At 38.4% G+C, this 24,338-nt stretch overlaps 1 protein-coding gene across 41 annotated transcripts in view; it reads left to right on the top strand.

Annotated features, from left to right (window-relative positions):
* Nucleotides 1–24,338, top strand: part of NEB (nebulin) — a 214,320-nt gene that overhangs the window by 38,071 nt on the left and 151,911 nt on the right. For all 41 annotated transcript variants that reach the window (XM_045033808.1, XM_045033789.1, XM_045033790.1 and 38 more), the window contains exons 28-46: nt 1,594–1,791; nt 3,441–3,548; nt 5,033–5,131; nt 5,900–6,004; nt 6,093–6,200; nt 7,573–7,884; nt 7,984–8,190; nt 10,234–10,338; nt 11,038–11,145; nt 12,954–13,265; nt 14,360–14,566; nt 16,357–16,461; nt 17,544–17,651; nt 18,831–19,142; nt 19,716–19,922; nt 20,384–20,488; nt 20,643–20,750; nt 21,396–21,707; nt 22,839–23,045. In XM_045033808.1, coding sequence (XP_044889743.1) covers nt 1,594–1,791; nt 3,441–3,548; nt 5,033–5,131; nt 5,900–6,004; nt 6,093–6,200; nt 7,573–7,884; nt 7,984–8,190; nt 10,234–10,338; nt 11,038–11,145; nt 12,954–13,265; nt 14,360–14,566; nt 16,357–16,461; nt 17,544–17,651; nt 18,831–19,142; nt 19,716–19,922; nt 20,384–20,488; nt 20,643–20,750; nt 21,396–21,707; nt 22,839–23,045 — 3,333 coding nt within the window. The remainder of the gene's footprint in view (nt 1–1,593; nt 1,792–3,440; nt 3,549–5,032; nt 5,132–5,899; nt 6,005–6,092; nt 6,201–7,572; nt 7,885–7,983; nt 8,191–10,233; nt 10,339–11,037; nt 11,146–12,953; nt 13,266–14,359; nt 14,567–16,356; nt 16,462–17,543; nt 17,652–18,830; nt 19,143–19,715; nt 19,923–20,383; nt 20,489–20,642; nt 20,751–21,395; nt 21,708–22,838; nt 23,046–24,338) is intronic.

The raw sequence follows: 24,338 nt of genomic DNA, 5'->3' as shown, positions 1-24,338 counted from the left end.
TATTCAGTAATTTTCTCTAATAACTTCACACTGAATTATGTCAGTATACAGTGCTCACATACGTAATACTGCGCTTTTCACTAGATCCTTATCCCTTCTCAACTCAAAAGTTTATAGCTGCCTGTTAACAGCACATGTATCTTTATCTTTTGTTCTTCATCTTATCACAGAACCCATTAGAACACTAAGCACAAAGGAAGTGTTCATAAAATACTTGGTAATTGACATCGGCAACCAAAAGAGATAGCCAATGATGAATCATTCTCACAGAATATCCAGGCTAAATGCTAGGCTGCAGATAACAGAATGTGCATAGCTTTTAAAGAGAAACTTTTAAAGCCATTTGGACCTTTGACAGCATTTTATAGACGCAGATATGTGTGAACTGATATGAGCATGAACAAAAGAGTCAAAACAATTTAGTCAAAAACACTTCCCCACACTAATCCTGTTGTGACATTGCTTTATCAGTTTTTCAGTGTTCATGCATACTGTCAGAAAATTTCCATATTTTATTTTTATAAACCAAAGTCTAGGTTTTATAATTAAGTGATAAGTTTATTCAGTAAAAGTAACTGCCCACAAAATATTTAGAAAGAAGATCGTATTCCCTAAGAAAGCTAAAAGATCAGATCATTTGCAAAAGGAATTTCTACAGAAGACTTATAAGGCATGTTTATACTTACTAGCCTAGGTCACTGTCTTTAATGCTTATGTGATTATGGGGAGATATAATGGGTTTAGAATTTTCCTAGAGGCACTGGGTCAGAATTTTCTCTTAAGGTAATTGGTGAATGGACATGATAAAGCTGGGGCTTTGACCTAATTAGCACCCTAACATTCCAGAAAACCAGCCAATGAAAGCGCCTTCTGAGGCCCAGTCAAGGCATTTGGTTTATGAGAACACTGTAATAAGTGCCAAGGTTACTTTAATGGCTCAGTTTCACAAACTTTTCTCCTCTGAGGTCTTATTACTGCTGCAATCTGAAGCTTCTTTTAAATTGTTACCAGAATTAAGCTTGGTATGAAAAACATTTGGGATTCTCAGTGGAGCTTATCTACTGTCAGAAGCATAGTCAGGTTGAAAAATCAGTAACCATTTAAAGATGATGTTAGAAAAGCCAAGCAGTCAAATGTACAGCACTATTCATGAAGTAGTTATTTTATATAATCGGAAGTATGAAATGATTGTCATAGAATTCTCATCAATTAAAAAATACTTCCTTATTCGAAAACAATTCAAAGTTGAGATGGCTTTGGTAAAAATAATTCTTGTTAAAAGTCCTTGAAAACCCCTGTTTTAAAATAAAGTAATACCTGGTTGAAGCAGAAGCTGTGGGCTCCTAATGTCTGGCATTGCTCTTTGAGCTAAAAAGAGATTTGAGAAAATCTGTCCATGTATGATTTTTTTTGGGGGGGTGGGGGGAAGCATTCAGTAATGTGTAACATATGAACAAATTATAGGAAAAAATAAGTACTCAGATGTTTGAATGTGTTTCTCTAACTCGTGTTTGTTGTTTATGAGCGATTTCTGTGCTTTTCTGGAAATCCATTGAAGATTTGCAGTAATAAATGGAAATTTCCTATTCACAGCGTGAATATCGTAAAGACTATGAGAAGTCAAAAACCATCTACACTGCACCTCTTGATATGCTCCAAGTCACTCAAGCTAAGAAATCTCAGGAAATTGCCAGTGATGTGGACTATAAGCACATCTTACACAATTACAGCTACCCGCCCGATAGCATCAACGTGGATCTTGCCAAGAAGGCTTATGCACTACAGAGTGATGTAAGTAATCAGTTTTTCTCTATTCCCTCTTTCTAAGGTAGAAACTGAAGTAATCTTTAAGTGGAGTCATGTTTTTGACAATTCTCAGAAGTGTCTGCATTGTCTTCTGTATGTAGCAAGTATGTAATGGGAAGATGACCTTTGTGGTTCTATGAGACCATGCCCTCCAGAGTTAGAGAGACGTGACTCTAGCATGAACCTATCACTATATCCCTTCCTTGTAAAACTAGAATAAACGAATTGTTTTGAGAATTTGAATTCATGCGAAATACCTAGCTTAGTGTCAGGCCCTGGTGAAGTCTCAGTAAACATTCACTGTTATCATCACCATTGTCACAAAGATCTCCTTCATTATTATCAACAATTTTTTTTATACAGGTAGCTATCTTGTCTACTTTTTGTTTCTTTGAGCTGGACTACTCTATAGACCTCATACATGTAGAGTCACTTGGTATTTGTCTTTTTGTTACTGGCTTAATTCACTTAATGTCATGTCCTCAACATTCATTCATGTTGCAGCATGTGTCAGGATTTCCTTCCTTCTTGAGGCTGAATAATATTCCATTATATGTATATACCAAGTTTTGTTTATCCATTTATCTTCCAGTGGACATTTGGTTTGCTTCCAACTTTTGGCTACTGCGAATAATGCTTCTACGAATGTAGGTGACAAATATTTATTTGAGACCCTGCTCTCAATTCTTTTGAGTATTCATTCAGAAATGGAGTTGCTAGGTCACATGGTAATTCTATTTTTAATTTTTTGAGGAACCACTCTACTATTTTTTACAGCAACTGTACAATTTGAAATTCCCATTACTAACAATCTTACTTTATGCGTTATTAGCTTATTTAGCTCTTTAATTTTGCTATGTTTCTTTCTCCTAAGTAGATTGTAAGCCTCTCAAAGGCAGGAAACAAGTAGTTTCTTGATTTTTTTTTATTCCAATTAAAAAGGCCCACACTAAACAGCAATTTGAATTTTGTATCTAGAATGTGAGTTTTAGGTGCCTCCTATAGCCAGACAATAAGAGTGGCCTATTATTTTAATAACAATGAGTAACTGTCCCCAAAATAGGAGTAATTCCAAATGATAATGACCTTCCATAAACAAATTAATGAGTGTGACTATTTTAATGCGCATTATTAATCAGTGCAGAAACACTCCTACACTAACCATTACATATGAAGGGCAATGTGTGCAAACACATACTGCAAACTAACTACTATCAAATCTTATCTAATTAGAAAATGAGCGAAATTGTCCATCTTCAATGTGGCCTTCAGCCCTAATTTGACTTAGAGTTCTAGCGAGCAAACATTTCACATTTGATTATCTAAATATAACAATTTTATTTTTTCTTTGAAATACAGCTTGCAGGGTAGCATTTGTCCAGTTTGGAACTTGAGTTCCATAAACTTCCCTTCAGTTGGAAATAAGGATCAAATGGAATATATGCCAGCTAGAAGAGCAGTGATAACCTAAGGGCTGTTAAAATCTCTCACGAAGGAAATTTTTTAAATAACCTTAATGTACAGAGGAAGAAGCTTTTCAGAAATCCTAAAAACATCCTTTGGGGTAAAATGTTAATGGTTTTATGAGTAAGGATGATGAGCAAAGAACAGTAACCTTTCTCTTGGTGTTATAGGTTGAATACAAAGCCGACTACAACAGCTGGATGAAAGGCTGTGGCTGGGTACCTTTTGGGTCCTTGGAAATGGAAAAGGCAAAGAGAGCTTCAGACATCCTGAATGAGGTAAAGCCGTCCTATGTGCTACATACAGAGAGAGAGTTGGGAACGTGCTATGTTAAAGCCCCCAAAACCATGCAAGCACCTTCTTTACTGCTTCATTCTCTAGTAATTGTTGCTGAGATTGAAAAAAACAAACAAACAAACAAACAAACAACGTACCATATGCATGAATTATCCAGGTAGATAAGCATACCCCTTTATGTCACCAAAATCATTTAACCATTCATGATAAAAATATTTTTAAACAACTTTATCAAGGTATGATTTGCATACCATAAAATTCACCTATTTGAAGTGCACACCTTGACAAGTTTTAATAAGTTCGTATAGTTGCACAGTCATCACCATAATTGAATTTTAAAATGCTTGTAGTATGCCAAAGTTTCCTTGAAAAATTCCTGCTTCCATCTTCAACGCCAGGCAACCATAGATTTGCCTTCTGTCTCTATAGTTTTGCTTTTCTAGAAATTTCTTTTGTATTAGACTTTTTTTCACTTAGCACCATGTTTTTGCACGGGTCTGCAATATTTTCTGTATTACTGAGTAGTATTACTTTGTATAGCTATATTGCAGTTTGGTTGTCTAACAGTGGAACATTCCCATTGCTGTCAGGCAAATCCATCATCAGGGAGGGTAGCCAAATAAAGAAGGAATAGAGGTGCTGAGTGAGGGTTTTCTTCCCACTCAAGTTTCTGTTCTGTGCTTTTGCTTGCTTTTGGTGAGCAACATTTTATCAGATTTTTTCAAAAAAGTTCTAGGTTGGTAGTCTTCAGAAGTCTGAAGCTGGGTGGTGCTACTTTGTACACAGAAGTGGGATGTATAATATGCACAAAGGAAGACGACCGGGAGACTAGATGGAGAAGAATATAGGAATGTAGCTAGCAGTTGCCAGCTTCCGATGAGAACACCTTCCAATATCGTCTCTCCTGTGGCTCCTCAGCACTTTAGTGACAACCTGTGTACTAAGCACACGGGGGCTGCAGAACAAAAGTCCTCCCTCTCCTACAGGAACCACTCGCTGTTACCCTAATTCTCCTGTTCCTCCTCCCTCAGCCAGAGAGCTTCTTTACTTCTCTACCTCGTTGGAGTGACAGGAACTTGAGAACTTGTTAGTGACAGGCAAAGACAATCCAGATTTCCTTGTGTGCTTTTCTGGTAATCCTTTAGAAAACTTTGTGGTGTTTCTGGGTTCTGTTTAGCTGAGAGTACCCTCTTTCATTTCATTTTTCATTTCATAAGCAAGAAACAAACTCTGGTTCCTGAAAGTTGTATTGGGCTGTACTGCCCCAGACAATCCAAAATTAAGCCAATTTTTAAAACACTGGCTTTTGTATTGTATTCATCTTTTCCCCGAAGCCAACCAAGAATCTGTTTACATTTTAAAATCAGGAAAAATCCTCATCTCTCCAAAATAAATTTCAAGGATTTTTTATATATTAGCCTTCAGTGAGAGTAAAATTATTTTCTTTTTTAAATTCACCAAACAGAAAAAATACCGCCAACATCCAGACACTCTCAAGTTTACCTCGATTGAAGATGCTCCGATTATAGTACAGTCTAAAATCAACCAGGCTCAGAGAAGTGATGTAAGTATTAATCCTATCTCTATTTTAATAAATATTAATTAATACAAGTACATTTGTATTCCTACTATACTGATTACCTGTAGTTATTATGCAGTCTGAAGAGACTCAGTTTTGTGAGCAACTGTAATTCTCCCAGCCTTTCATTAATAAAGCATACCTAATTCATATCTTTAGAGTATTATGTATACTGGGTTCACTGTCCTTTCAGCCATTTAACATTGCCGTCCAAGGAGAAGGTAAGAGGGACTTCTCTTGACGACAAAAAACAATACAAACCTATTTCTGGAAAAGACCAGGAAAATGAATATAGGCAATACATCTTATGGAGGAGTCACATTGTAAGTCAGAGCTAAGACAAACATCATACAAACTACCCCTAAGTCCCATCGGTAACCCACAGATATAATATAGATGGTTTGTGTATCCTACCCAGTTAGCCTCTTCTGCGCTGACCAAAGTGTCTGCAGGTTAACATTTTTATCAGGTCACCTCCCTGGGCTAACTTCCACGAGGTGCCCCTAACAAAATCCAGAGGTTCCTTGGGCATACCTAAGGACCTTTGCCAGGGCAGAACAGGCACCAAGATAGGGGACCCTGTACATTGCATATGAGACTACAGATCTTTGTGGGTGAATGTGGGGGTGACACAGGGAATGTCTTTCATAAAAAGCAACTCTGTGCGACATGATCACTCTGAAGTTATTTTCCTGTGTCATTTAACCCCATCTTCCCTACTTTGTTTGTTTATGCACTTTTTCCCTCTTTCAGGTTGCCTACAAAGCCAAAGGAGAAGAAATGCTTCACAAATACAGTCTGCCAGCAGACCTGCCCCAGTTCATCCAGGCTAAAGTTAATGCCTACAATATCAGTGAGGTGTGCACATGAGCTCAGCTGCTGATTGCACGTGAAGCCCTCTCTAAATGTGGCCTGAGCTGTATTCAGATGACTTTTTTTCTTTCAGAGTATGTACAAAACAGACTTGAAAGATTTGAGCAAGAAGGGATATGACCTGAGATCGGACGCGATTCCCATCAAAGCTGCCAAAGCTGCCAGGCAGGCGGCGAGTGATGTAAGTCGAGCCGGTGGTCACCTGTGTGTAACTAGAAAGTGTGGGCAGGGTGGACTTGTTATCCCCAAGACACCATGTCTGTTGTCCCTAATTGGAAGCGAGCCCTTCTGAAAACTATTGAGAAGGGGAAATTCCCTAAATAGACTTGAGTTTTCCTGGAGGTTAGGATTTGTAGAATCTTTACTGGCCAGTTCTCATCAAACACCCCAAGTAAAAGGTCTCTTCCATATTGCTACACAGATTCACGTTATTTCTCTCGTGGAAATAAGTCACTCGCTGTTTAAATCCTTATAGCCTCCTGGTAGTAAGATTGTATCTCAAAACTTGCGTAATTTATATGAATTCCCTCTTTGCCTTACTTCTTTTTACTTCATTGCTTCCAGAGATGGATGAATTGGCCCCAAGTTTCACAGTAATCATTAGGCTCATGAAAGTTGGGAATTTTGTTAGTCTTTGTTTCTTTTCCTCATCTTACTTTCACCCAGCTGTGAACTAGTTACTTTCCTCTTTGAGAGTTAAATCAAATTGACTCAAGCCCCTATCATTTGACCTAGAGCTGATGGGGTACCCTCCCCCTCAGCTTGCTGCAGATATTCTGAGATTTATTGTCTTTTCATAACTCCAGCTCCTGGCCTGCACGTGATGGTTTTGCTCTGGCTTACATGGACTCCCCTACTCTAGATTCACTTCTCTTTCTGGTCTGCTTGATCCAGAGATGGAACACAGTCCCCTGTTTTGGATTCCCCTTAGGTCCCAAGCACAACCTCACTGATTGTTTGAAATGAAGTTGACTTTGCACCAATGTAAATAAGTTACAATTGAATAATAAATATCTGTATCCTAAAAGCCCTGCCATCCAAAATTTCTTACCCACCCCCTTTCTCTGTGGGTACTCCTCCAGCTACTCCCCACCCTGACACATACACACAATCCTTCCTTCATGTCTCTGCTTCTCAGTTTCCCATGCTTGTTCCCAGATCTCCCCAAGCAAGTTCACTTCTTCTCACCTTCTTATTCAGAGCTGATTCATGTTTACATACAACTGGTTCTGGATCTCTCTTTGGATATCCAAAGACTCATTAAAATTCTACTGCTACTATAATTCTATCTCATATCTCATAACATGAATTATGGTTAACACCCCCATCCCAACCTCTCTTGGGTAGCAGAAGTAGCTATAGGCAATCAAATGGGCTTGATATAACATTTTAATTTTACCAGGCTACATTTCAAACTGTATACAAATGAATATCTAATTGTTTGGTTATTGAAGTAATTTCTGGGGAGCTCCATTGCTTTAAATCATGGTCTCATTGTTCAGTAAAATCTTCATAACTACATTTTAAAATATGCCCACTTTTGTTCCCAATAGGTTCAGTACAAAAAAGATTATGAAAAAGCCAAAGGGAAAATGGTTGGCTTCCAAAGTCTCCAAGATGATCCTAAACTGGTTCACTATATGAATGTGGCCAAGATGCAGTCAGACCGGGAGTATAAAAAAGATTATGAGAAGACAAAGACGAAATACAACACGCCCCATGATATGTTCAACGTTGTGGCAGCTAAGAAGGCTCAGGACGTTGCCAGCAATGTCAACTACAAGCATTCTCTCCATCATTACACCTACCTGCCTGACGCCATGGACCTGGAGTTGTCTAAAAACATGATGCACATACAGAGCGATGTAAGTGACATTCCACCAGACAGTCCCCCTCTGAGGTCAGAACCTGTGTGAGATCCTACCACTCGGGGCACTTACTCCTCTTCTTTCCCATTGCTGTAGAACGCCTACAAGGAAGACTACAACACCTGGATGAAAGGCATAGGCTGGATACCTATTGGCAGTCTGGATGTAGAAAAAGTTAAGAAGGCGGGTGATGCCCTGAACGAAAAGAAGTACAGACAACATCCAGACACGCTCAAATTTACGAGCATTGTGGACTCCCCAGTTATGGTCCAGGCAAAACAGAACACAAAACAAATCAGTGATGTAAGTACAATGAAAGAAAGGGGGCAAAGAACGGAGGGAGGCTTTAACAAAATAAACAGCTGCTCAATTTTTTTACTCTTCTGAGCCAGTAACTTTCCTTTTATTTAATTTAAAAATTAAAATTCTTTTTAGTTTGGGCACTAATATTTTCATTTTCTTCTATCTTGCTATTTACTTTCCTTTTTAAAACCTCCTTTTTAGCTTCCTTTGAAATACTGCTATTGGATAAATTTGTCATGATGACCAAGTTCTGTAGTACTACACATGTGCGCCTGTGTGCACCTACACACAAAACTTAAGCTTAAGTCCCAGACACTTTGGCAAATATATCATATTCAATTCTATATTAAGTTGCTTATATTTGCTTTTCATATGTAAAATACTAACACAGGGAAGTAACTCACATGGGTATATGATTTTGCATCTCAGAATTCATCATATATAAATATTATAGAGACTTTCAAAACCTTAGGTCTTAGAGATTAGTATATTGTTTGTCTGCCTGTCCACGAACAATGTATATGATCTGGCTAAAGTGAGATCCAAAGGAAAGTTAGATAGAAGAATTAAAGGGATATCAAAAGCATTAATTTATTCATTGAATGAATGTTTTTTAATACCTTCCCTGTGCCAGGTACCGTATTATATGTTGAGGGTATAAAGATGACATAGACAAAGATTAGTGAGATATAGGATATGACAAAGATATAAGATAGGAGTATAAAATGGCATGGACAAAACCAGAGCATTGTCCTACTGAGAAGTGAATGCTACAGGAGAGGTATGTGCCAAATAAATGTAAGGGAAGAGGTAACTGCCTGCCAAGGCTTCCCTGGCAAATAAGGGAAGGGTGCATTCTTGGCAAAAGAAAAAAACAGAATGACCGTCAAGAGGTAATGAGTGGAAGGACAATGAAGGGTTTGGGATTGTTATTTCATCATTGAGGGTCTTGTGTCCTAATTTATACTCTGGACATTGTGGGGTGGGTAATGGGAGGTATTGAAGATCTTAATCCTTGGAGTTGCATTATCAGACTTGTGTTCTAAAAGATAGCTCTGACAAGTGCTGAGATTGCATTGTTGAGGGGAGAGATTGGAGGTAAGGAGGTGGATTAAAAGCTCTGACAGAAATCTAACAGAAGGCTCATTTGGGCTTCAACTAAAGCAGTAGCAATGGGAAAGGAGATGTGTGGAAGGTAGAACTGGTGAGATTCTGTGAATGCTGTGAAAGCTTAGCTATGGTTTCTACAGGCAGTGAGGAAGTAAAGATAGCTCTTGGATTTCTGGAATGAATTAGTTAGTATTTGAAGGTTCAAATAGATATCAGCCACTTTAGACTTTATTTATGATAAATGCATACCGGTTTATATGTGATGTTGTACATAGACGTGCCTAGGGATTTATAGGATTAATGACAGTCGAGATTGGTAATCTACTTGTGATTTCAGTTGGGTTTTAGTTTTATAAATTAAGCAATTTCTTTTCTATTACCAAGAGGAGGATATAAGTTCTATACCATGCACTTAGATGTCTTTCAGACATCTGTAAAAAGATAAAGTACGGTAAATATGAAATGGTAAACCTTTTGAGTACATTGGGTTTATGTATAAGTGCCTTCATATACTGAAGAAATTACTATGTGGTTTTACTGCTGCAATTATAATTGGAAAGTTTTTAGCAGAAGTGAAAGACTCATTCTAACTGCCATTTTCTAAGACCTTAAGAAATTTTAATGCCACTAGCAAACACTGAACATTTCTGGCTTGGGGGAATCCTGTTTATTCATAATAGGGTTTCACATTTGAACTTATTTTCTATTCATCTCAGTCAAAGATTCCTGTTTTCTATTTTTCTCTCTATTTTAATACACAAAGCTTTGGGATCTTTCTAAAGACAAAATGTTTGAGTTTTTTAAAAATAGGAAAATACCTTTCATGATTTTGAACAATAGGAATCATGGTGGACTGTGCTAAGTGTGCAATTAAAGCCTTTTCCGTTTTTGTGCTACTTTAATGCATTTTATTTTTGTGATTGTGTGTTGCAGATCTTATACAAAGCTAAAGGAGAAGATGTGAAGCATAAATACACTATGAGTCCTGATCTTCCTCAGTTTCTCCAGGCCAAGTGCAACGCTTACAATATAAGTGATGTAAGTAGGGTTTTTGATGGTGTGTGAAATCCAGACATGATGGTAAAATAATAGAATTTTAGAGTAGAATGGGGCCTTGATAATTATTTAGGTCAATTTCCTACACACCCCATATGAAGCCTATCTCCTGAAGATGGCTTTCTGCCTCTTGAGTCAGCCTTTTCCAGGGCAAGAAAACTCAAAAGGATATACCATTTTCCCTTACATGGAGCCCAACATCTGTTCCTCTAAAACCTCGGCTTATTTTTCCTAGTTTTGCAAATAGAGAAAGTTGTTATCCTGCAGAAACATAGGAATAAATGAAATCCTTTTATTACAATAATACTGAAGTTTCTAAAGCTAACCACTTGGTCTTCCCTTGGCCTTCCTTTCATAAGACTAGACAACTTCATTTTCTGCAGTTGGTCCTCACATACCATGGTTTCCAGAATCTTTATTCTAGATCCACTCCAGTTTCTCAGTATTCTGCTTCAGTATGTAGCCAAACCAGGTTTGGGTGAGTAATTGGTACAGAGTCCTATAATTTCATGCTACACAAAGTGTGATATTTTGCTAACGTGACTTCCTAAAACAGAATATGTGATAGGAGATTCCTTTACTGTATAGCTGGAAAAGAATGAAACAATCCCAGCAACGGAGGAATCACTTTAGCTGATTAATACACAGCATGCTGACATCCTTTTTCCTTTTATATCCCAGGTCTGTTATAAACGGGACTGGCATGATTTAATAGCCAAGGGCAACAATGTGCTGGGTGACGCTATTCCCATCACTGCAGCCAAAGCATCCAGAAACATTGCCAGCGATGTAAGTAAAAATTTTAGGTGAAATGTGGGTGATTGCCTTTTTAAACGGTAATCAAATGTGTGCTTGTCTAAATGATAAAACAGTATGTTGAATTAATGACATTCAAATTCTCCACAAAATATTGTTTTGAAAACCTGTCACTTTTTCAACATTCTGTGATTCTTTTCAGTTGACCCCACTTGGTAGAGCTGTCATAAATCTGAAAGCCACTTTCTCCCCGATTCATAGCCCAAATTACCTTTACTGACACATTACCCTGACAGCCCACATTTATTTTCAGTGAGAACACCCTAACTGACACTAACACATTAAATTCAGATGACTGCCTGCATTATAATTGTATTAAGAAGATTGCAAAGATGTTATATAAAATGTAAAGATCTTATAAACCAAATGGTTAAAAGGCCCATTTTTCTAGAATATAATTTTGGCTTATGTAAATTGATGCCCATTTCATCTGTAATAGGAAAAGTATACACTTACATTTCTTCCCGTCTTTGAAACTCAAAAATTTCAACAAGCAAGCATGCCCTGTAGACTTCACTGTCACATACTATTTTGGAGGCTACAATCGCGGTTTAGGAAAAGAGGAGAAAGAAACCACCCATGTGTACAGACCACTTGGGAGCTAGTGGTATAAGAATTCTACAACATTCCTTGTAGAGATGCCACTGAAAATGTGTTCGTCAAAGATTTGCACACTGTTATGAAATAAATTTCTAGCTTAAGGACAAAGTGAAAGTCTAAAGTACGACATTATCTTTTTTATTTTTTATTTTTATTTTTATTTTTTTTAGAGCTTGCACAGAGCTTTGTCTAACATGCCTAGAAATGAAATGTCTTGATAATCCAATTGCCTGCTAAACTCTTGTTTATAAATCAGTGCATATGTGACAAGAGCAGGGTATCTGCAGAGTTTAGGTGGATTTGCATTCTTTTACCTAAAAATTGAGGTTTTGACCTGTTATATACAGTACGACTCAATCTACATCCCGTCGCCAGTTCCAGCAGTGAGATACCATGGGCTGCAGAGCTTTTGTAGTTAGGTCTTTACTGATGGGGAAAGCTCACAGCCATTCCCGCCCTTACTGCAGTTCTTTAATTCCTCTGCAGCTGCTTCAGCAGTGAGCTTGGAAAGTAGCTGCTGAGAAATGGGTGGGGAAGGCCCAGCTCCCTGCCCAAGCATCTAAATTGATGCCACCTAGAAAGAAGAGGGTTTTTATTTTATTTGGTCAGCCTGAGACAACAAAATAATGTTTTCCACCCCCACCCCAAGAAAAACCGAGTGTGAACTTGCACATGGAATCCTTTAGAGTTTCTTCTGCATCTGTTACATACATATCACTTGGCCAATGGGAACAGCAAATGGAAGATTTTCTTAATTTCTAATATTCTGTGATGTATGATAACATTCTATGATGGTGATAATATATTGGCTTGGGAAAATTCACATCCCTAGGAAACCAAGAGGTATTGGCCTTATATTTCGAATGTGTCTTGTTTATACTAAGCATGAAAATTCAATTGGCTTTACGTAAAGTTCTATATGCAAATGCATTTGTAGGATTTATAGCAAAGAAAGAAACGGGGCTTGAATTTATCATGCTACCCACTTGTAACCCAGCAGTATCGGATATAAATGTTTTCAGTCTGAACTTTCTGGAGGCAAATGGGGGTGGGTGGGTATGGTTTGCACTTCTTGTACAATCTTCCAGGAAGTCACAATGTTCTAAGTGCCTTTGTGTATGAATATACTTGCTATACCTATCAATGCCTAGGACTTTGCTAACCAACTTTTGCCTTTGCAGTATAAATACAAGGAAGCTTATGAGAAGTCAAAGGGAAAGCATGTGGGTTTTAGAAGCCTCCAGGATGATCCCAAGCTGGTCCATTATATGAACGTGGCAAAGTTGCAGTCAGATCGTGAATACAAGAAGAACTATGAGAACACCAAAACCAGCTACCATACCCCTGGGGACATGGTTAGCATTACTGCTGCAAAGATGGCCCAGGATGTTGTCACCAACGTCAACTACAAACAGCCGATACATCATTACACATACCTACCCGATGCCATGAGTCTTGAGCATACCAGGAATGTGAATCAAATTCAGAGTGATGTAAGTATGTATAACATAACAGACCCAGAAATGTTGGTGCTTGAGGGACAATCATTTCCTCCCATTTTAGTTGACTTCACAATACAGTGATATTTGAAAAGTGCATTTTTCGGGGCACCTGGATGGCTCAGTCAGCTAAGTGTCCAACTCTTGATTTTGGCTCAGGTCATGATCCATAGTCATGAAATTGAGCCCCAAGTCCAGTTTGGCATGGTGCCTGCTTGGGATTCTCTCTCTCTCTCTGTCTCAAAAGAAAAAATATATATATAATAAACAATCATTATTGAAAGACTAACAAATGCATGGTAGACAAGCTATGTTTTTGCTGGCTTTCTGTGCTCCTATTGAAGTCATTGACATTGTCTTTATTATGGATCAAAGGTAAAACTTATTCCACTAAGTATATAAACCACCTTGATTCTCAACAAGAGGAAATGGTTGCTGCTTAAGTGCTGATATTCTTTATTCTTCTGATCCCAGAAAAGGTTTTTTTTTCTTTTTTTAACTAAAAATTGCACTCTCATGCATGTTAATCTATGTAATGAGTCATCTAAAATGAACCAGGAAGGCTTTGTGATTGCAGCATGATTCATGGAGAGCTGCATGGGGAGGGTGTTTAATATTCAGGGCATTTCCTTCTGCAGGAACCAGATTTCTGTAAGAATCATCCTCTGTAAGGGAAGATACGGTATTCATTTATAGTTGCTCAATAAAGGTGTCTCTCCCCAGCTGAGATCAGGAATAGCCTAGGTGGGCAGTATGGGTGAAATTCAAAGTGGTGGGGTTTTCAGTGAAATCAAAAAGAAAGCCCAATTTATTGTTGAAAGAGAAATTTTTTTTTTAGTATTACCCATGGAAATATGTGGCCTAGATTCTCTCTGCACTGTATAATGCACTCTAACAACAGACTGCTTTTTCTTATTACCAAATTCTGGGTAAGAAGCTCAGTGGCAGACATAGTGAAAAGCTTCTTTATAGACATGAGCGTGCTGAAGGTGTTGCTATTCATTTCCTTTGGATAGAATTGAAGGTTTCAGAGACATCTTTTGAGTATTCTGTTGGATATCTCCTCATATGAGATTACTCTTTTACAGAATGTATATAAAGACGAGTATAACAACTTCTTCAAAGGCATTGGATGGATCCCTATTGGTTCTCTAGAGGTTGAGAAGGTCAGGAAAGCAGGTGATGCTTTAAATGAGAGGAAGTATCGACAGCACCCAGATACCATCAAGTTCACAAGTGTGCCTGATTCCATGGGCATGGTTTTGGCTCAGAAGAACACAAAGCAGCTAAGCGATGTAAGTAGTTTCCCTTCAAAAGGGTTTGTCCATGAATAACACCCACTCCACCATCCTTCTTTAATCCAACACTTGAAGGTGCATCTGTGTTAGCATATCAACTGCTTTCAGGGTAGAATAGGAAGGTTTCACTTTTGAAGCAACTTGGAACTTGAACATAAAGAGAACAGGGAAGGGAGAAGGAGGATTTTCCAAAGTTGCTTTATTTTCCAAATATAGAGAATATGTACTATTTATAAGCAGACCCCTATCATTATACACATGAAATGAAATAAAATGATTACTCTTATCATCTGTGATTCCATCTGAATGGTAAACCAAGCTATTTGTTGCTCTGAGTTGCAACCGTTCTACCTGGCTACACGGGGAGAAGGAGCAATGTCCTAATCCTCTTGCATAAGAGCTCTGTGTTCTGAAAAGCAATCCCGAGAGAGGCCTCTGGGGAGGAGGTAAGCAGTTTACTTTCAGAGTCAGCTGAGTCTCATTTCTGAGCCCAGGTCTATCTGGACCCTTGCTATCTCTACCCTTGGTAGAGCCTAATCACAATATTTGGTGCTTCATCTCATTTGATAATTTCAAGTTCTGTTAAAATACCTCCACCAAAAAGAGAAGAGTAAGTAAAAAGCAAAGATGTGTATTCTTAGCCCCAGATATTAGAAGGTGGGGAATGCTTTGCTTGGCTCAGATCTGAGGATTATCTGTGGATTTTCTCAGGCCAGTCTCTGCTTTCACATTACCATGGATATTTTGAGATTAATTCTTTTTTAGTGGCAATAAACGTGTAAATTCTTTTGATTTCTTTTGTACTGAGTGAGAGACTCACTGTGTTTTTCCAGTGAGCTAGGAGAACTGCACACTCACTAATTGTCTTCCCCATCCCAATAAATGCCATCAACATCTACCCAGTTACTCAAGCCAGAAACCTGGATGTTATTACTGATGTCTCCCTGTGTGATCCCTCCATCAATGCATCTGCTGAGCTAGCCTACTAAATCTCTCCCAGCGTCCTATGGAGCACTTTTCTGTCTTCCAGCTGCCCACAGTCCTAGTTTGGGCTTCCATATCTCTCATGGACATCTGCATGGTATCTGGACTCCCTGTCTGGGGTCACCCATTACCACCAGAAGAGCTATCTTAAAATATAAATCACATCCCTCTTACACTTTAAACTTCTTAGTAACTGCTCCTTGAACATCTAAACTTGTTACCTTGGCTGAAAAGGCCCTCAGTTCTGTGGCCATGTTCCCCATCCTGTTGAAGTCTGCCAGACTCCCTCAGCACACTCTAGCCCTGTGACACAGGCTGCCTTCAGTCCCTTTCTCTAGCCGTGCCCTTTCCAGACTTGAGAGCTCTGCTTTGGCCTGGACTCCTCCCCTTTCTTCGTCTGGGCATAAATGTCACCTGCTTAGAGAGCCTTTGCTGACCATCCTTGTTTCTTTCCTAAAGTTATTCTACTTACAACACATCATACACTCTAGCTCTTACAGTTTACATTTTTATTCTCTGTCTCCTCTACTGCACTATAACCTTCAAGAAGACATGTCTGCCTTTTTCAACAATTTACACACAGAAACCTATCCCCCTACCTAGCCCATAGTGCTGTCCAGTAAATATTGGTGGAATAAGCAAATGGATAGGTCTGCTAACATCCTTCCATTTGATAGTACAGGTATTTGACTTGCATATGGCAAAACATGAATGATAACCTTCCTTTTTAAAGGAGTGTGTGCTTGATGAAACTTACATTATGTTAACTAATGACATTTGCATGCTGCCTCCTTTGTTTTTAGTTGAACTACAAAATAGAGGGAGAGAAACGGAAGCATAAGTACACTATGGACCCTGAATTGCCTCAGTTTATTCAGGCCAAGGTCAACGCCTTGAACATGAGTGATGTGAGTATTTGGCCTGGTGCCAGTCTAATATTGCTAACATGGGCCTCCTCTTTCCAGTTCTGTATAATTCTAGCAGTGAGAATTTTAAGGAGTATGGACCTTTTGAGTCTCTGTTGGAAAGTCATTGTGAAAACATGACTGCTGGTTAAACCTGAGGCTCCTCACCCCCTCCCCTGTCCTTGGAATGTCCATTCTGCCCACCATTCCCACAGTAGGAGACATTTTCAAGGATGCAGCCTTGATAGAGCAGTATGTTGTTGGGACCATCTGACTGGCATACGTGACTGAACCCAGTTAAGGCCTCTGTATAAACTTTAAAGATTGTGGTGGGCAGGAGAGGAGATCTACTTGTCTCATGGCCGCCCACGACAAGCCTTGTGTGCAAGTTCCCTTGTTTATTAAACCTGTCACCTGCCAATCTGCAGTGGTCTCCCTCTTTGTTCGGTCTCACCTTGCCCTCCATGTATGGGGGCCAATTTTTAAATCATTCAACAGTAATGAATAGTCTGTAATAAGCACAAGTATTGCTTTGTCTAATTTTTGTTTCAGTCATTAAAACTTGTATAAAAGTTTATTATTAATTTTCTTTAGAAACTCTTTTTTGCATATAAATAGCCTCTTGGGTAGTCTAGATACATAATTGGTGGTGATGTTTAAATTCACTATTATGAGTTGTTTCCTTTTGCTTTAAAAAAAAGTTGGTAAATTCTAACTTAAAAATGTAATCAAACCTGGATAAAATTGTTCATTTCTTAAAAGATGTCTGTCTTAGTCATTCTTCCTAACATTCTAGGCTCTTTTGTCTCCAAATAAAATTTTTTGGTACTAATTTCTATACTTTTGGTTTATTTAAATTTTTTTCTGCTTTTGTAAGTAATATTTAAGCATTAATTAAATCTGGGTGGTACTGTATCTGAATTTTTTATTTTAGTTTTCATACTTTTCTATAAGATTAAATTGCTTCATTATAAAACATACAAGAAAATTAAAGTATTACATGCTTATTATAGAAAAGTTTGAAAATGTAGAAATATATTCAAGTAGAATAATAAAATAATAAAATACTCTTTCCTTTTTTCAAGTCTCATTATAAAGCAGACTGGAAGAAAACTCTTGCTAAGGGCTATGATTTGAGACCAGATGCCATTCCAATTGTTGCTGCAAAAAGTTCAAGAAATATTGCTAGTGATGTAAGTCTAACCTGAAAGTAGAAAACTCTTCTTCTATTTTTCAAACCTTTACATAGTATACGAGGATATATGAGGTAAATTAGGAAATAAAATATTATAGTATTAAAATATTTCCTAACATCCTAAGTGCCAATGAATTATATTACTTTGCTTTAAAATCTTTAGAAATTCAATACAAAAAGAAAATTTTTTAAACTGTGAAAAATGTTTGGTACTCTCATTGAAGTTGGAAACTGCTTTTTATTTGAATTTGTTTTTCAAGAAAAAAACTTTGGCATACTAAAATGTCACTAAGTCAAAAAAAGTCTCCAAGTACTTTAAAAGAATAAAAATTTTTAACATAATTTTCACAAAGAAAAAATATGATAAAATATAGGGGCACCTGGGTGGCTTAGTTGGTTAAGCACCCGACTTTGGCTCAGGTCATAATTTCATGGTCCATGGGTTCGAGACCTGCATCAGGCTCTGTGCTAACAGGTCAGAGCTTGGAGCTTGTTTTGGATTCTGTGTCTCCTTCTCTCTCTGCCCTCCCCTGCTCACACTCTCTCTGTCTCTGTCTCTGTCTCTCTCTCTCTCTCAAAAAATAAACATTAAAAAAATTTTTTAAACTGATAAAATATGGAAAACCAAGAAGAATTATAGATTTAAATGAGAGGATTTTAGTTACTTACCTACTTATTTACTTTTTATAAATTAAGTTATATTTTCTATATGAGTTGATATAATAACTTGGTAGAGTAAAAATTCATTTGGAGTTGAATATACTAATTTGTATAAGAGCTCTGCTGAAATTTACTCAGGATTACACAAGTACTTTATAAAATAATGCAGTTCTTTTTGGAATTGATTATTAAAAAATGTATATACACTAAATCCTTACTAAACTTTTCAGGAACCTTTGAGAATGCTCAAAGTATCTACTTATAAATAATCTAGATGTAAACCACAAATTACCCCATTCTTAATTATCCCCAGAGCAAATCTCAAGACCCTCCATTAGAAATACTTTCCTAGTTATTTATTTAAAAATGCTAAAAAACTTAGATGTTACCTGCATTCAGACCAAATTCGGCTATTGCTTAATTTGTTACGTAAATTCAGTATAACACTTTAGTATTTCCTATTTAGTATTTAGTATTGACCCTATCAACCTTCTGTCTGTCTTTCTGTTTAATATAGTTCAAGTATAAAGAGGCTTATGAGAAAGCCAAAGGCAGGCAAATTGGATTTCTCAGTCTTCAGGATGATCCTAAACTGGTTCATTACATGAATGTAGCCAAAATGCAGTCAGATCGTGAGTACAAAAAGGGCTATGAAGCCAGCAAGACCAGGTATCACACACCCTTGGACATGTTCAGCGTGACAGCAGCCAAGAAATCTCAGGAGGCTGTTACCAACACCAACTACAGACAACCCTTCCACAGCTACACTCTGCTGCCTGATGCCTTGAATGTGGAGCATTCCAGGAATGCAATGCAGATCCAAAGCGATGTACGTAACAGTCAACACATTGTGGGCATAGAATTAGTTATCAGTTTCTAGCCAGTGGGAGGGACGAACAAGAAATTGGCAATTCCATTTACTTCATCTTAAACCTGGCCGGACTCACTATAATTAGGGATCCTCTCCGGAATTTGGAGTTTTAGAATTTCACTCATGTGAACTATATATAGCTTTAACATTTTTGTTTTAGTTAGTGTGTGTATGTGTGTGTGTGTGTGTGTGTGTATGTGTGTGTTAGACACAGTATATGATATATTCTGTGAAAAGCTAAGAGGTTCAAATTAGTGCAATATACTGTCTTTCCAGTGTAAAATTCTTCTACCTTTTCCTCCAAGAAAGTTAAATTTAAAAAGGAATTATTGGGTCAGGTTTTCCTGTTCAAAATCACCATGAATTCAATCACTTTGTAATTTGGTTTCTTTTCCAAAAGATGGCAGGGAATAAAAAGCAGGTTACTCTCTTTTCCCTCTTTTTTTTTTCTTTTTGATAATGAGTAAATTATCTAGCCAAAGAAACTCACGCTCTGTTTCTGAAATGAAAATGTCCTTTTTCATTGTAAAGAATCTATATAAATCCGACTTCACCAACTGGATGAAAGGGATCGGCTGGGTCCCAATAGAGTCACTGGAGGTGGAGAAGGCGAAGAAAGCAGGAGAGATTCTTAGTGAGAAGAAGTATCGCCAGCATCCTGAGAAGCTGAAGTTCACCTATGCCATGGACACAATGGAACAAGCACTTAACAAAAGCAACAAACTGAATATGGATAAGGTAAGAACCCAACTGCTGGCCTCATTCCGAGCCAGCACTCAACTCATGAGCCTGGCGGTGCCACTATAATCTTCATCAGCATTTTTAATCTTTGTGATGGTCTTGGTGGTGGTGGGAGGGGGAATTCTGTAACTTTCATCATGTCTGGAGAGCTGTCACATACACTGATCCTCAGACCATCTGTGTGCACTACTCAGAGGGTGTGACAGAACTGCAAAACTCCATGTGCTGTGAGGTTGGGGCAACATGGCATGTGTTGTTTCAGTGGAAGGAGACTCCCTTCTTTGATAGGTTTTTCCCTCGTGTGTTCAGTCTCATCACCCCATCTTCTTGCCATTTTATCCATTTCCCAATATCAGATTTAATTTCTTCTATCATGGAGATGTGAGCCTGTTTCTCCTGATAGCACTTTCACAAACTTGTCCTGCCTTACAGTCATGTGCCCGTCCCTCTTGTTGCAGAGGCTCTACACTGAAAAGTGGAACAAAGACAAGACCACCATTCACGTCATGCCAGACACTCCTGACATTTTGCTTTCCAGAATAAACCAAATCACCATGAGTGATGTAAGTAGATTGACAGCAACAAAGTGGGAGAGAAGGTTGGAGGGAACTAATATTTATGGGATGCCTCTCTTTTACATACCAACTGCTTCAAAATCAGGATTCCCATTCGAACCCAAATAACAAGCTGCAGGTGTTATTCTATTTTGTCATTTAGAAACTGTACAAAGCTGGCTGGGAAGAGGAGAAGAAGAAAGGATATGACCTGAGGCCTGATGCCATTCCAATAAAGGCTGCAAAAGCCTGTAGAGACATTGCCAGTGATGTAAGTACTTCCACTGGGCTTTCTTTAGGCTCAGCAAATGAGACACAAATGAGCCAAGTTCCTGTGCATATTCAAGAGCTGCAGTCAACTCTACCTAGTGTTGGTGGGATTATCATCCATGGAACACACAAGACACTTTCCTTCACCCAGTCCAAGTACCCTGTAATCATTTGTTCATTATTTGATGTAAAAAGTAACTGGGTCATGTTAAGACAAGTTGCTTTTAGAGTATTCAGATCATTTATAGGCAATTCTGGGTGAATGTAGGGATGCAGTCTACACGTTTTACCCAAGAGACCCATGATCTGGCTCTTTCCTGAATTAGAGATGCACCAGGAGAAATTGTGCCTGTAGCCTTTTCTGATTAGACACCTGAGTGAGGAAAGCTGCTTTCTAAAGCACCCTAAAACAACTTACTTATGCATCTCTTTGATTAATTCTGAGATCATTTTCTTTCCATGGAGTCAAGTCTGGCAAGAAATTTGAAGTAAAAAGATTTTGTTCACGGCCCCCATGAGCTTCTCTCTAATCGTAGAGTAGCTCTAAAACTGTACACCTATGACAAATCTCATGGCGTCTAATGAATTACATTGTGTTCTCTTTCCTTCACTAACTTCATCACCATGCTTTCTTTCCCATCCGCAGTACAAATACAAGCAAGCCTATGAACAAGCCAAAGGGAAACACATTGGCTTCCGGAGCCTAGAGGACGACCCCAAGTTGGTGCACTTCATGCAGGTGGCCAAGATGCAGTCAGATCGGGAATATAAGAAGGCGTATGAGCAATCCAAGACCTCTTTCCACACCCCGGTGGACATGTTCAGTGTGGTGGCAGCCAAGAAGTCTCAGGAAGCAGCCACCAACACCAACTACAGAAATGTGATCCATACCTACAACATGCTTCCCGATGCCATGGGCTTTGAACTGGCCAAAAATATGATGCAGATTCAAAGTGATGTATGTGACAGCCATATCATTTGTAGAACATTTACTCTGGATAATAAGTGAATCGTTAATGACCCTAAATCATTATGAAAATCCTGAAAGAAATTCATGTGTAATTTCCCACCAAATTGTTTATATATATATTTTAACTTAGATTGAATTTATTTCTTTTAACAAAAGGGGATAAATTCTAGAAACTAAAGTCTTATTTTCCACCATTCTTGCTGTGAGGATTGTTGAATGCTGGATCCAGCAATTGCAAATGAAATTTTGTTGCAGAGAGCATGCTGAAGGAAACCTGTCTAGCAAAGAGAGTCAGAAGCATAAATGGCTTCTGATACAGAAGTAAGGGGAAAGGCAGAAAGTCAGATAACTTGGTAGCTCCTGCCCCTCACTCCTAACCAGCTTTCATTCCACTCCTTCCAACTTTGCAACTTGCTGATGAAACATTGAGGAGGTGAGGGCTGAGGCAGCTACTGGAATGAATGTGAGGAAGGAACAGAATTCAGCTAGAGAGACCATTTATTTTGTGGCTGTGAGAAGGGAATTTAAATTACAAACCAAAGGCAGGCCACACCAAGCATGTGTTTCTCTTTGGGAATATTTGAGCTGAGCTATTATGTACCCCACCCCTGGCAATTAAGTGCTCATATAAAACCAACCATGGCAGAGTTGTAGAGGACAATTTCAGAATTGGTGGGGGGGGACTAAAAAATTTGCACAGAGTACCAGTGAGGTTTCTGGCATACCTGAGAGAGCTGTAACAGTGGTGGGTGAGCAAAACTTAGAATGAAAGAGAGAACCTGGGTCCCAGTGAGTCCTCGGTCAACCAAGGGAACTTGGGAATTTTTGTAAGAAAGGCCAGCATCATTCCTTTTCTTGAGAGAATAGTCATGTAGTAGTTTAGTTGGTATTTCTTAGCATTTTTTCTTTAAGGAAGGCATTGCGGAAAATAAATCACAAAGATATTACTGCTTGTTTTTAATTGTTCGTGCAAGAAAATGTGAAAAGGTACTGTTTGGGGACAAAAAGAGTTGAAGTTTGTTATGCTGTTGGTTGAACACTTAGGGAATATTAAACACCCACTCATAGTCCTTGGAAGTTTGGGTTTCTCCTCATCCATGAACCTTTCCTCTTTTGCAGAATCAGTACAAAGCTGACTATGTTGACTTCATGAAGGGCATTGGATGGCTCCCTCTGGGCTCCCTAGAAGCTGAGAAAAACAAGAAAGCCATGGAGATTATCAGTGAAAAGAAGTACCGCCAGCACCCGGACACTTTGAAGTATTCCACTTTGATGGACTCAATGAACATGGTTCTGGCCCAGAATAATGCAAAAATTATGAATGAAGTAAGTCATTCGTAATGTGATAGTTCCTAAGCACCGGGAAAAAGCCAGGCATTCTTACATTTGACCTATGGGTCTTGCTAATAGTTTTAGGGCATCACAATGAATGTTTATTCAACTTCGCAAAAGGAACTTGTGGTTGGGGCGCCTGGGAGGCTCAGTTGGCTAAACATTCAACTTCAGCTCAGGTCATGATCTCAGGTTCATGAATTTGAGCCCCGAGTTGGGGTGTGTGCTGACAGCCCAGACAGAGCCTGGAGACTGTTTCAGATTCTGTGTCTCCCTCTCTCTCTGCTCCTTCCCTGCTCATGCTCTGTCTCTCTCAAAAATAAATAAACATAAAAAATTTTTTAAAAGGGGGGACTTGTGGTTAAAAAAAATGATAGAAGTCAGTCCTAATTCGTGGCCTCCCAAATGTTTAGTGAACCAGTTTTCCCAACAGACATAACAAAATTAATATGAATTGTTTCTTCTCATGCACATTTTGTAACAAAATCTTGTTTGTCTAAGATGAAGTTGAGTAGAAGTTCATGATGCTGAATCAGCACATTGTTTGCCTGATAGCAACTGGGTATTGCAGCCCACCCTGTTTCCTAGCTGCTTCAGTGGAATTGAAGAAGACTCTTAGATTATGTGGCTATGGCAGCATTCGGAGCCGGGACCTTCTGTGGGCAAATCATGAGAGCAATTGTTCTCCCATCAGTAGTCCCTTGGATCATTAATTATTCCACCCTTTAGAAAAGGCTTACTTTATTTTTAAAAATTTGTTAGCCATAATAAATATTGGGACCAACAAACACATCAACCTGGTACTTCTCTAAGTTACAAATAATAAAATAATTGCAACAGCATTGTTGTGGATCACGATTTGAAATGCCATTGATTAGCAAAAGAGAAAAAAAAACTATTTGGACTTTAACATCAAACAGTTGCATAAAATTATGGTTCTACTTGTACTAGAGAGAGCTATATTATACTAAGTCTCTGAGTAAGTCCCTTGGAGTCTTCTGAGAAAGAAAACTGATTGGTCAAGATGACCATTGCCTTTGATAGGGACTTGCCTAAAAGACAAGGCACAAATCTCAGTGCCTCTTTTAAGATTTAGTATTTAAACTCTCACAAGCTCACATAAACCTTTCATCTCTTTTTCAGCATTAATGATTTATTAACCATTTCAGAATAATGATGCTAAAGTAAGATTCTTCATCCTCTTATTGCAAAGTTGTGGAAATTATAGCCCAGACCTGCTGTGTGTCTTTAGGTAAGGTACATTGCTTCTCTGGGCCATAATTTCCT

This window comes from Felis catus, chromosome C1 (genome assembly GCF_018350175.1).
Source record: "Felis catus isolate Fca126 chromosome C1, F.catus_Fca126_mat1.0, whole genome shotgun sequence".
NCBI classification, from domain to species: domain Eukaryota; kingdom Metazoa; phylum Chordata; class Mammalia; order Carnivora; family Felidae; genus Felis; species Felis catus.
This window is presented reverse-complemented; position numbering and strand designations above follow the sequence as displayed.